Below are 13,947 nucleotides of genomic sequence, written 5' to 3' on the forward strand. Positions count from 1 at the left end.
CGCCGTCCGCAGAGCCGTGTGGAAATTTTTCCTTTAGGCAAAACTTCAGCCCTTTTCATATTTTGCCTGAGGTGGCTATTTAAAAAAAAAGTTTTGCCTTCCAAGGCAACAGATTATGGAGCTTCTTGACCTGCTCAGACCTGCACTTGCCAGGCCAACGCGTCGTACTTACGCTCTACGTCCCGATGTCCAGCTGCTCGCTGCTTTTTGTTTAAAATATGTTTCATTGATCATTAGCCATCATTCATGACTGGATGGGCTTTTCTTTTGACACGTTTTATTTTATGATAAAATTTTATTTAGTTAAATGAGAAAATAAACTTGGGAGTTTCAAACTCCGCATCCATTCATTTTTCTGAGTGATTGTAATGTGTAATACACCTATCTCACCTATGCGGTTTGACTCGCTGTGAGATGTGGTGTTATACCCCTATATCACCTACGCGGTTTCGCCCAGTGGTCGTAAATAGGGTTCATCATGATTCACTGCGAGTTTTTGCGCTGTGATTACGTTTCCATCTTTCCGCGTGTAAAATTAAACATTAAATTTTTGGCGGGTCTCGCGGGAGTTTGCAGACCTTGCAGAACTTCTCAGAACATTAGCGGAACGTCGGCGGGCAAACATCGCATCTCACCATGAGTCAAAGCGCATACTGTAGGTGAGATAGGGGTATTAGACACCGTGAGCCGCCTCGAGTGCCTGCCCGACGTTCCGCGAAGATCTGCAAGGTCCGCGAGTTAAACATTTAAACCAAAACTCGCGCTGAATCTGGAGGAACTGTACTTACGGCCATTGCGCGAAACCGCGTAGGTGAAATACTGTAGGGGTATTAAACCTCTACTCTGTCATCTCATCGTATTTATTCCATAACGCGCTATACAACCCCAACCACTGACATTCTTCACATTGTTTCTAAAGCTGGAGAAGAGTGTTGTCAGCTGTTTGTCAATCAACTATGATTGTATACCTGGTTCGTTTCACCGCCACTGCAGGTTACATGATAATACTAGCGACAGTTTGGTGATTTAATTCATATATTCGTCTATTATGGCATGCTATTGATAAGTTAAACCATGTCGAAATAAACGCTATTTAAAGAATTTAGTGCAATTTTTAATTTGCATAGAAAGTGCCGGGCCCTGGTTCTTAAGGGCTTGCATGTGGTTTCTTAAGAAACTCTGGTAAAGCATTTCTTCTTTACCCTTTGCTGAATATAAGAGACTTTGACCTTCCAGTTCCAGTAGCGTGTTCTTTAAGAGAGGTTCACCAAATCTTTCTCTGCCACAGTCATAAATCTACCAGATTAGTAAGAGCTAGAAGTAAGAAGTTTTACAAGTGCTTTATCTCCTGATGCAAAGTGTAAATGCTCATTGCCGCAATTTTCTGCCTGGGGTCAGTTCTCTCCTGGTAAGATCCTGGTATATTGAGTTTCAGATTTTCCAATATTACAGCTGTGTGGATGTCTGCTGATATTAAAGTTTTTTTTTAAATTTACAATGCTTGTTCATTTACAGAATCCAGAAGCATGAAGCAAAAATCACCTACAGAAATCACATGGAATCTGTATTCAAGGTGTGTTTGTGTGTGTGTTTTGTGTTTTATAATAAATATTACTCTTTTTATTAAAAAGTAAATGAAAGTAATTTATATGCATGTTTACAGTCAATAATATAGAATTACATCATCATTACGTAAAATTATACAAAAGTGCATTATGCTTTCAGCTTTATGTCTGACCCACAAACTGCTGACACAGAGACCTGACTTATTGTATAAATAGTTTTGCATAATAATGATTAATAATCTAATTCATGTGGAGTGTTTGCCCTACTGTAAAGTTTCTGTAATTCAGCTCATACTGCACTACAGAAATGTATTTTAAAAGAAATACAGAAAATCAACCTTAACACCTTCTCACCAAACTGAATTCAGAATTCAATAGCAATGTGGTATAAAAATATTATGTAGCATTGTTGTTTGTTTGTGTATTTAGCAGGTTTTTGTTATTATATTTTTTAAATCAGGAGCTGGAGCACAAAGTAATCACTCTGTTGAAAAATGAGCTGCACAGGTTCAAGAAGTTACTTAGTCTTGATTACCCAGCATGCACTGAGGAGGAGGAGGAGGAGGATCTGCAGCATGTCAGAGAAGGTGTGCTGAAGATCACACTGCACGTCCTGAAGAACATGAAGCAGAAAGATCTCGCTCACAAACTGCAGATCAGTAAGAGCTTTAAAGTCTAACAATATTCTACACTTTTAACTAAACACGTTGGCCTACATTATTGTACTGATTTGTATCTTAATATATACAGCTTATTCAACAAATAAATAATAACACAACGCTATATAACACTATCGCATTCCTCTGTTTGTTAGAGCTGGCATCTGTGTATCAGCGGAAGCTCAAATCCAAACTTATAGATAAATGTAAAAGAATTAATGAAGGAGTCTCTCAGCATGGGACATCAACACTTCTGAATCAGATCTACACAGAGCTCTACATCACAGAGGGTGGGAGTGGAGATGTCAATAATGAACATGAGGTGAGACAGCTTGAGACAGCATCCAGGAGACCAGCAGTAGAGGAGACGTCCATCAAATGTAATGAGCTCTTTAAAGACAAGTCCATCAGAAGTGTGCTGACTAAAGGAGTAGCTGGAATTGGAAAAACTGTCTCTGTGCAGAAGTTCATTCTGGACTGGGCTGAAGGGAAAGTGAATCAGGACGTCCTCTTCCCATTTCCTCTTCCTTTTAGAGAGCTGAACTTGGTGAAGCAGGAAAACTTTAGTCTGATGAGTCTTCTTCATCAGTTTTTTCCTGAAATTAAGGATTTGGAAGTAATAGACAGTGATGTCTACAAAGTCCTCTTCATCTTTGATGGTCTGGATGAGTGTCGACTTCCTCTAAATTTCCAGACCAATAAGAGATTGTGTGATGTGACAGAGTCGGTCTCACTGGATGTGATGCTCACAAACCTCATCAAGGGGAACCTGCTTCCCTCTGCTCGCCTCTGGATCACCACTCGACCAGCAGCAGCCAATCAGATTCCTCCTGAGTGTGTAGACCAGGTAACAGAGGTACGAGGGTTCAGTGATCCTCAGAAAGAGGAGTACTTCAGGAAGAAGATCAGTGATCAGAGCTTGGCCAATAAAATCATCAGACACATGAAGTCTTCCAGAAGCCTCTACATCATGTGCCACATCCCAGTCTTCTGCTGGATCTCAGCCACTGTTCTAGAGAGAATGTTGGGTGAAGCAGAGAGTGGAGAGATCCCCAAGACCCTGACTCAAATGTTCACACACTTCCTGGTATTTCAGATCAAACACAAGGACCAAAAGTACCAGCAGAAATGTCACATTGATATTCCCCAGACCAGAGAGAGTATCCTGGCTTTGGGAAAACTGGCTTTCCAACAGCTGGAGAAAGGAAACTTGATGTTCTATGAGGAAGACCTGAGAGAGTGTGGCATTGATGTTAAAGAAGTGGCAGTGTACTCAGGAGTGTGTACTCAGATCTTCAGAACCGAGTCTGGACTCCACCTGGGGAAGATGTTCAGCTTTGTGCATCTGAGTGTTCAGGAGTTTTTGGCTGCTTTATACACATTTATCTGCTTCCTCGACAAAAACACAACAATAAAACAAACCACTGATCTATCTGGTCTTTTCACTAAGTCAGAAATGTCTGAGTTCCTCAAGAGTGCAGTGGACCAGGCCTTACAGAGTCAGAACGGACATTTGGACCTTTTCCTCCGCTTCCTTCTGGGTCTCTCAGTGGAGTCTAATCAGAAGGTCATTCGAGGTCTGCTGACATACACAGGAAGCAGCTCTGAATACCAAAAGGACACAGTCGAGTACATCAAGCTCAAATTTGAACAAAATCCATCTCCAGAGAGATTAATTAATCTGTTCTACTGTCTAAACGAGTTAAATGATGATTCACTGGTGAAAGAGATCCAAAGCTACATGAGCTCAGGACGTCTCTCTGAAGCTGAACTCTCACCTACTCAGTGGTCTGCTCTGGTCTTTGTGTTACTGACATCAGAGGAGGATCTGGAAGTGTTTGAGCTTCAGAAGTTCATAAAGTCCGATGAATGCTTTAAGAGACTGCTGCCAGTCGTACAGGAAGCCACAACAGCTCTGTAAGTAAAACCTGTTTCTCTCTTCAACAGAGGATTTTTTGATTGGATTTTACAGCAAAATGTCGTTCTACTCTTAAATTTATTTATTCTAAATATGACTGCATTGGTACTGATACTGGTGTTGGACATCAGTCTGATACTGAGCTCTTTTATGTGAAAAACTATTCAATACCAACATCTGATATCAGGTGATACTATGTGATGTAGTGTGTGTTATAGGGCTAATGTACAGATAGACGAAAAAACAGCAGTGATCTGCATATACTTAAACAATTAATGCTCAAAGCAAAACAGACTTAAAAGCATAAAAGAGGAGGAACTACAACATCTTAATACAATACAAACAACACAATCAAATGCTCTTATGGTCGACCTGAGCACACAGAGCAGTGCCATTAAATATGTACACAAAGTCATGTGGATGACACGCATAAAAACTGAGCTGGCTAAATAACTTGTGTGTGTGTGTGTGTGTGTGTGTGTTGTAAGAGAGGGAGAGAGAGCTCACTGAGTCCTGAGACACACACTTCAGTTTGTCAGTGTTGAAATCTTACTGGAGAGTCGTGGTTCAGTTCTCACTCACACCAGGATTAAGAGACTGAAACAAATGTCTCCTGATTGGTTATTAATAAATACTGATAAAGTAATTTACTCATTTCAGTATCAGTGTTGGTGTAGACGAGTAACACAAAATAAGTGTTCAGTCAGTTCGTCCCTAATACTGAAGCGTCCTTTAGTTATAATCCTAACACTCTGGTATTTGTGGTAATTCGGTGATTATACTGTGAATAGCAGTGATTTCCTCTCTGTGTTCTGGTTCATGATACCTCACTGTATTTTTAAACTCCTCTGACATTTTCTCCTTTCAGACTAAGTGAGTGTAACCTGACAAAGAGAAGCTGCTCGGCTTTACACACAGTTCTCAGATCAGAATCCTCCAAGCTGACTGAGGTGGATCTGAGCAGGAATCCTCTGGAGGACTCAGGAGTGAAGCTGCTTTGTGCTGGACTGAAGAGTCCAAACTGTAAACTGGAGACACTGAGGTTAGTTTGTCTCTCCTATTACATAGACTTTACATAAAGGGTTACTTATTTCTTATATAATTAAGAAACACAAATTAAAGGGGAAATAAATAATCATGGAAATATTTTTACATTTTATCTGTACACGACTGTAAATATGGGTCGTTCCATCTTAAATCAGCCAGGGTGTGACATCACTCCAGCAGATATAGCTGATTTTATATATATTGTTGGTACATGTGTGAGAACAAAAAACCCCAGTTTCGATTGGCAGCCATCTTAAAATCAGGGCTTGATGCATGCTGGGATGTGCCACGCCCCCTTTTCTGAATCATGTTATTAAGATGCTCTACACAGTACCAGTCAACAGTTTGGATACATCTTCTAATTCAGGGTTGTTTTGTTAAGTGATTCATTTCTATATTCTAGAACAATACTGGGGATTTCAAAATTATGAAATAACACATGGCATTGGGTAACTAAGTAACAACAACAACACCAACAGTCATCAACATTTAAAGACATAAAGGTCAGCTGTTCTGGATCAGTTCTTATAAGAACAGTATTGTGTTGAGTGTGTTTGTAAAACCCATCGAGCTCCATGATGAAACTGTCTCTTCCCAGGAAAACAAGACCAAAACTGAGCTCTGCTGCAGAGGAGAAGTTCATTCAGAGTCACCAGCCTCAAAAATCACCAATTAACAACCAGCACCTCAGATTAGAGCCGTTATGAAGCTTTACAGAGCAGAAGGAGCAGATATACATCTCAATATCAACTGTTCAGAGGAGATTATTGTGCATTTATTATTATTATTAGATTTTGGATAAACGCCTTTAGCATTGTTTTACAGTGTAGAAAGAAATAAACATGAGTAAAGACCATGGGGTTAGAGGGTGTGTCTTTCACTGTGCCAGTTAGACTCACCAAGCACCTCACGGTCCTAACTCCACTCCAGAGTTTCACACCTGTACCTGATCAGTAACTCTCCCTCGGCTTTATAATCACGCCCCGTGTGCCAGTCAGTGCCACAGTGCGTCCCTCATGCGCCTCGCTTCTTCCCTTTTGATATTGATCGTTGAATTCTGACCCGTTATGGACCCTGCTCACTCTTCGGATTTCCCTTTCGTCTTTCTCCCCTGGTTATCTTGCCGGTTCTCGGACAGATCTTTGTGTATGACCCTGCCTGCGCTGGGATTCTGCTTTTTGTCTGGATTTTCGGTTATCGACCTTTACATGGCTAACGAGGCTCATCTTTCCTCATCGCTCCATGGTTGGTCTCGCACTCTTCTGTTCTGAGGGTAAACGCTTCTGCCATCTCGGAGATATTCACACACCCCGGAAGCAAACCGAAAAGCAAACTCTTCCTTCTCTGTTTGCAAAGCAGACCGGTGTCAGGAAAACGTTTGAGCCAGTTAATAAATACATAAAAATAATCAATACAAAATATAAAGTAAAAATAAAACAAATTAACCTGCACTTTACCTTTCAAAATAGTAAAAATAAATCCCGACAGATAAGTGTTTCCGTTTGTGCGTGCAGGCGCTGTGTGTGTGTGTGTGTGTGTGTGTGTGTGTGAGGCTAGAGTAAGTGGAGACTCTTGCTTTCAGCCCCTCCTGTCTCCCCCTTCTCATCTTACACAGTAAAACTTTCTCCTTTCGTCTGAATTAAACACACACACATTAACGGAAAGATTGTTGTTCTCCTCTAAATTATTAAAGCTTCTTCGCTTTATTTTAATGTTGCTCGCGACAGTGTAATAGCTCGTTAATTCATGCTGGTGTAATGATGAGATGGACAAACTGGTCGATGCCCGTTCTTTTATTTTCTGTATTGTCCGGTTATAGTACAAACTTTCGGGTGGATCCTGCACTTAAATCCAACTAAAAAAACTACTGAAGAACAAAACTTAGGCTCAATATTAACTTACATCTCACATTCGCGTTCACACACACCGGACTGCATTACCCACAATGCATCTCCCGCACTGGACTACACTTCCATAAACAGAGGTCATAAATCAACCTCTCTCTCCTGCTACACTGTTTTATCTGAAGATTAGCAATGAACATCGGTAATGAAACTCGTGTGAGCGCAAAGTAACAGAATCACTGCTGTAAAGTAAAACAAGCACCTTACCTCTAAAAAGAATCGCGACAGAGCAGTGTTTCTGTGTAGAGCAGAGTGTGTGTGTCTCGCCTTAATTTTTGCGTGCGTGCGTGCGTGTTTGTGAAGTGGGGCTTCACACACACAGATAGCCGGCACAGTGTCAAATTACGCTCGCGCGCACACACACACACACCGCTATGAGCTAAGGAAGAAAATAGATTTTTAACCTCTGTATTGAGAATTTCTTTTGCTTTACTCGCGCGCACGTGTGTTATAAAAAACAGTACACGCGCTGTACACACGCGCTTCCGAACACAAAATAAAATATGTTTTACACACACACACGTGGTCACAGTGTTATATTAAACAGTACACGCGTGCGTTGATTACACCAGTAAAAGACGAGCACCCACAATTTCGCAGCGCAAGAGAGAGAAAAATCGTTGGCTCTGTTGTAATCACGTGACACCAAGACAACGCTTGTTTTTTAAGACGAAATGTATTAAAAATCTTTGCTCGTCTTACGGAACACTCGTAAACCGCGTTACTCGTAATCCGAGGTTCCGCTGTATAGCGCTTTTAACAATTGTTATTGTCGCAAAGCAGCTTTACACAATCTAAAGAATTATTTTAGTTTGTATGGAACTTGAGTCAAAATAAATTGTGAGTCAAAATTATCAGATTGCCCCTGATGAACAAGCCGAGGCCGACAGTGGCAAGGAAAAACTCCCTGAGATGGTAATAGGAAGAAACCTTGAGAGGAACCAGACTCAACAGGGAACCCATCCTCATCTGGGTGATAACAGATAGCAGGGATTGATCTGCACTCATACTGTGTGTTAGTTGGCAGGCAGTTCAGCTATATCAGTTGATGTTAATTGATGTTGATATGGAGTCCAGGTAGTTATTTTGATCAATGCTCCATGGTAGTAGCACACATAACAATGATGTTTTCCAACTGGGGCAATGTTACTAAGCAGGTGAAATAATAATAATAATAATAATAGTAATAATAATAAGACATTATTATTACATGAAATTGATTTATGTTTGTGGCTGTAATGTGACAAAATGTGGCAAAGTTCAAGGGGGGGGGGGATACTTTTGCAAGCCACTGTATGTAAGATGCAGAACGATGAATTGAACCTTGGATAGACATGTTATTGTCACCATCACTATAATATGGCGATATACCTCCACTAAATCATCTCACAATGTGTTTTTATTATTTTACACAGTACAGTGACATCAGTGGTGTAATTTTGGTGAAACTCTTGTACTTTGTCTCTATTACATCTGAAAACAGAGTTAATATAATTTTATATAAGTTTATATAATGATTTTGTTTTCTCTTTAGACTTTCAGACTGCAGTATAACAGAGGAAGGATACACTGCTCTGGCTGAAGCTCTGAAATCATCTCACCTGATAGAGCTGGATCTCAGAGGGAACGACCCTGGAGACTCAGGAGTGAAGCTGCTCACTGATTTACTACAGGATCCAGACTGTACACTGAACACACTGAGGTAAGGAAAATATACAGAACACAAGTTATTGTAAAATCATATTAATAATCATATGTCGGGATGTTACAGAATGAAGGTGTTTATCATTAAATATCAAATATGTTAATGATGTGTGTATTAAGCAAGTGTGAAAAGAGGTGTGATATTTACGTTTCATTTGGTTCACATGAATTTGGAAAAAAAGAAACTGTTTGTGACTCACTACTGCTCAACATTTTTATACTATATAACAGTTTAAAGCCCACACTTATGTGCTGTGATTTTCACACAGTAATTAATGAGACATGAGGAACTGTATAAAAATAAAATTAGTAATATTGTCCTGATCTTCACATTTAAACTGGTAAAATAATCTTTACACTTAAAAGTATATTTATGTCGGATCCACTAAAAAGGATTATACAGTGAAACCTCAGATTGCGAGTAACCCAGTTTGCGAGCGTTCCCCAAGACAAGCAAAAAAGTTTAATAAATGTTTGTCTTGTTAAACAAGCGAAACTTAATTTATAAGTACCAAGTATCATTATCATGTGGCACGCATGTGCTTCTTGTTTAGATGGCGTAAGTCACGTGATCACAACTGAGCCAATAGTTCTTCTCTAAAGCATTTTTGTATGTACAGGTCCTTCTCAAAAAATTAGCATATTGTGATAAAGTTCAATATTTTCTGTAATGTACTGATAAACATTAGACTTTCATATATTTCAGATTCATTACACACAACTGAAGTAGTTCAAGCCTTTTAATTGTTTTAATATTGATGATTTTGGCATACAGCTCATGAAAACCCAAAATTTCTATCTAAAAAAATTAGCATATTTCATCCGACCAATAAAAGAAAAGTTTTTTTAATACAAAAAAAGTCAACCTTCAAATAATTATGTTCAGTTATGCACTCAATACTTGGTCGGGAATCCTTTTGCAGAAATGACTGCTTCAATGCGGCGTGGCATGGAGGCAATCAGCCTGTGGCACTGCTGAGGTGTTATGGAGGCCCAGGATGCTTCGATAGTGGCCTTAAGCTCATCCAGAGTGTTGGGTCTTGCGTCTCTCAACTTTCTCTTCACAATATCCCACAGATTCTCTATGGGGTTCAGGTCAGGAGAGTTGGCAGGCCAATTAAGCACAGTAATACCATGGTCAGTAAACCATTTACCAGTGGTTTGGCACTGTGAGCAGGTGCCAGGTCGTGTTGAAAAATGAAATCTTCATCTCCATAAAGCTTTTCAGCAGATGGAAGCATGAAGTGCTCCAAAATCTCCTGATAGCTAGCTGCATTGACCCTGCCCTTGATAAAACACAGTGGACCAACACCAGCAGCTGACATGGCACCCCAGACCATTACTGACTGTGGGTACCTGACACTGGACTTCAGGCATTTTGGCATTTCCCTCTCCCCTGTCTTCCTCCAGACTCTGGCACCTTGATTTCCGAATGACATGCAAAATTTGCTTTCATCCGAAAAAAGTACTTTGGACCACTGAGCAACAGTCCAGTGCTGCTTCTCTGTAGCCCAGGTCAGGCGCTTCTGCCGCTGTTTCTGGTTCAAAAGTGGCTTGACCTGGGGAATGCGGCACCTGAAGCCCATTTCCTGCACACGCCTATACACGGTGGCTCTGGATGTTTCTACTCCAGACTCAGTCCACTGCTTCCGCAGGTCCCCCAAGGTCTGGAATCGGTCCTTCTCCACAATCTTCCTCAGGGTCCGGTCACCTCTTCTCGTTGTGCAGCGTTTTCGGCCACACTTTTTCCTTCCCACAGACTTCCCACTGGGGTGCCTTGATACAGCACTCTGGGAACAGCCTATTGGTTCAGAAATTTCTTTCTGTATCTCACCCTCTTGCTTGAGGGTGTCAATGATGGCCTTCTGGACAGCAGTCAGGTCGGCAGTCTTACCCATGTTTCCGTTTTTGAGTAATGAACCAGGCTGGGAGTATTTAAAAGCCTCAGGAATCTTTTGCAGGTGTTTAGAGTTAATTAGTTGATTCAGATGATTAGGTTAATAGCTCGTTTAGAGAACCTTTTCATGATATGCTAATTTTTTGAGATAGGAATTTTGGGTTTTCATGAGCTGTATGCCAAAATCATCAATATTAAAATAATTAAAAGGCTTGAACTACTTCAGTTGTGTGTAATAAATCTAAAATATATGAAAGTCTAATGTTTATCTGTACATTACAGAAAATAATGAACTTTATCACAATATGCTAATTTTTTGAGAAGGACCTGTATGTGCGCTCCCACGGGGGACAAGTTGTGAGTCTGTCTGTCTGTATGTGTGTGTGTGTGTGTGTGTGTGCGTGCGTGCTCACGCAGAGGTGGGTGTGTGTATGTGTTTTTGATGGTCAAGTGCAGGTTTTATTTTTACTTTGTATTTTGTATTAATATTTTTATTTAAATATTTTTGTGTTGTGGAACGAATCATTTGAGTTTTTATTATTACTTATGGAGGGAATTTACTTTAATATACAAGTGTTTTGATACACAAGCATGCTTCTGGAACAAATTATAATTATTAGGTTCAGATATCTAATAATTAACTGGTAGAGGAGGAGGCGTCGCAGTTATTCACAATGATAATTTGACTATTGTACAAAAACACGGACACAAATTTAATTCATTTGAAATTCTTTATAGTAACATAAGTGTATTTAACTATATTAAGTCAGCTCAGTCGATCCCGCTAATTGTCATTTACAGACCTCCAGGGCCGTACTCGGAATTTCTTAGTGAATTTGCAGATTTCCTCTCAAACCTAGTCATTTCTGTAGACAAAGTGTTAATTGCTGGAGATTTTAATATTCATTTTGAAAACCCAGAAGACCCTCTGAGAACTGCATTTATGTCTATACTGGACTCGGTAGGAGTAAATCAGTGTGTAGTAGGACCCACTCATAAAGCAGGTCACACTTTAGATTTAATAATATTATTTGGATTAAGTATAAGAAATTTATTCACAATACCACTATCTGAAGTTATCTCAGATCACTATCTTGTCTCATTGCAAGTGTGTCACAATAATAATGTACACACAGCGCCGCGCTACCGTATGAAACGTACATTCACATCAACTACCAAACAGAGTTTTATCAGTAATCTCCCAGAGTTCCCAACTTCGATTAGATCACCGTCTGACCCCACAGAACTCGATCAGGCGACTGAATATTTAGAGTCGACATTTCGCTATACCCTAGATAATGTAGCTCCAGCCAAAAGAAAAATTATTAGAGATAAAAAACTTGCTCCCTGGTATAACGATCACACGCGCACTTTAAAACAGACCGCTCGGAAATTAGAACGTAAATGGCGTCAAACTAAATTACTAGTATTTCAAATAGCATGGAAGGAGAGCATCCTGAACTATAGAAAAGCTCTTAGTGTAGCTAGATCAACATATCTCTCCACTCTTATAGAAGAAAATAAAAATAATCCTAGATTCTTATTTAATGCTGTAGCCAAATTAACCAGAAATAAGACCACTGCAGAAATCTCCACAACAACATCATGCAATAGTGAGGACTTCATGAACTTTTTTAATAATAAAATTGTAAATATTAGGCATAAAATTTAGGTTTTGAAACCGAACAATGTAATTGATGCAGATGTTAATCTAGCCATGTCAGACCAGAACCTAGAATACTTTACTCCCCTTGAAGAGAATGAACTAATTTCACTCATCTCTTCTTCAAATTCATCAACCTGTATATTAGATCCTGTACCGACACATTTTCTTAAACAGATAGTACCAGCAATAATAGAACCCCTGTTGAGAATAATTAATTCTTCACTCAGCATTGGATATGTTCCAAAATCTTTTAAATTAGCAGTTATCAAACCAATAATTAAGAAACCTGACCTCGACCCCTGTCAGCTGTCCAGTTACAGACCAATATCAAACCTCCCCTTTATCTCTAAGATCCTGGAAAAGATAGTAGCGGAGCAGCTATGCTCATATATTACATAGGAATGGCATACATGAACTGTATCAGTCAGGATTTAGGCCTCATCACAGTACAGAGACAGCGCTCGTTAAAGTAGTAAATGACATTCTATTGGCCTCTGATCAGGGTTGTGTAACTATGCTTGTATTACTTGACCTCAGTGCAGCTTTTGACACTGTTGATCACGCTATTCTTCTTCACAGATTAGAAAATGTAGTGGGAATTAAGGGTACAGCCCTCTCCTGGCTCAGATCCTATCTGACCCATCGTTATCAGTATGTAGACTTAAATGGTGATTATTCTGCATGTTCTCTAGTGGAGTTTGGCGTTCCGCAGGGTTCAGTTTTAGGTCCACTGCTTTTTTCCCTTTACATGCTTCCTCTGGGCAACATAATCCGTAAGCATGGTATTAGTTTTCATTGTTATGCTGATGATACACAGTTATATGTCTCAGCAAAACCTGATGAGAAAAAACAGCTTACTAAAATTGAGCAATGTGTGCAGGACATAAGAAATTGGATGCTAACTAACTTCCTTCTGCTAAATCCGGATAAGACAGAAGTTCTAGTCATAGGACCGCATACAGCTAGGAGTAAAATTTTAGATCATACCGTAACTTTAGATGGCCTTTCTGTTCCATCAAATGCAACAGTGAAAGACCTTGGTGTGATTATTGATTCCAGCCTTTCATTTGAAGCACATGTAGATAATATTACCAGGATAGCATTCTTTCACCTCAGAAATATTGCCAGAATAAGAAATTTATTGTCGCTAAACGACGCAGAAAAACTAGTTCATGCTTTTATCACCTCTAGGTTGGACTATTGTAATGCCTTACTGTCTGGTTGTTCAGCTAGATGCATAAATAAGCTTCAGCTAGTCCAGAATGCAGCAGCGAGAGTCCTCACCAGAACCAGAAGATATGAGCACATCACCCCTATCTTATCTTCACTCCATTGGCTCCCTGTGAAATTTCGCATTGATTTTAAAATACTACTCTTGACATATAAAGCATTAAATGGTCTCGCGCCGCAGTACCTGAGCGAACTGCTAGTGTCTTACGATCCGCCACGCCTACTTCGATCAAAGGATGCAGGCTGCTTGTCAGTACCGCGTATTATGAAAAATACAGCTGGGGGCAGAGCTTTTTCTTACAAAGCCCCAAAGTTATGGAATAGTCTTCCAAATAGTGTTCGGGACTCAGACACAGT

The 13,947-nt window shown here is 39.9% G+C and overlaps 1 protein-coding gene across 1 annotated transcript in view; it reads left to right on the forward strand.

Moving 5' to 3' along the window:
- Positions 1–1,519: 1,519 nt before the first annotated feature.
- The window catches only part of LOC128527502 (NACHT, LRR and PYD domains-containing protein 3-like), a 41,316-nt gene continuing 28,888 nt past the window's right edge, over positions 1,520–13,947 (forward strand). The window contains exons 1-4 of the mRNA XM_053499922.1: positions 1,520–1,573; positions 2,026–2,224; positions 2,380–4,141; positions 5,011–5,184. Coding sequence (XP_053355897.1) covers positions 1,556–1,573; positions 2,026–2,224; positions 2,380–4,141; positions 5,011–5,184 — 2,153 coding nt within the window. The 5' untranslated portion in view covers positions 1,520–1,555. The remainder of the gene's footprint in view (positions 1,574–2,025; positions 2,225–2,379; positions 4,142–5,010; positions 5,185–13,947) is intronic.

This window comes from Clarias gariepinus, chromosome 7, assembly GCF_024256425.1.
Source record: "Clarias gariepinus isolate MV-2021 ecotype Netherlands chromosome 7, CGAR_prim_01v2, whole genome shotgun sequence".
NCBI classification, from domain to species: Eukaryota; Metazoa; Chordata; class Actinopteri; order Siluriformes; family Clariidae; genus Clarias; species Clarias gariepinus.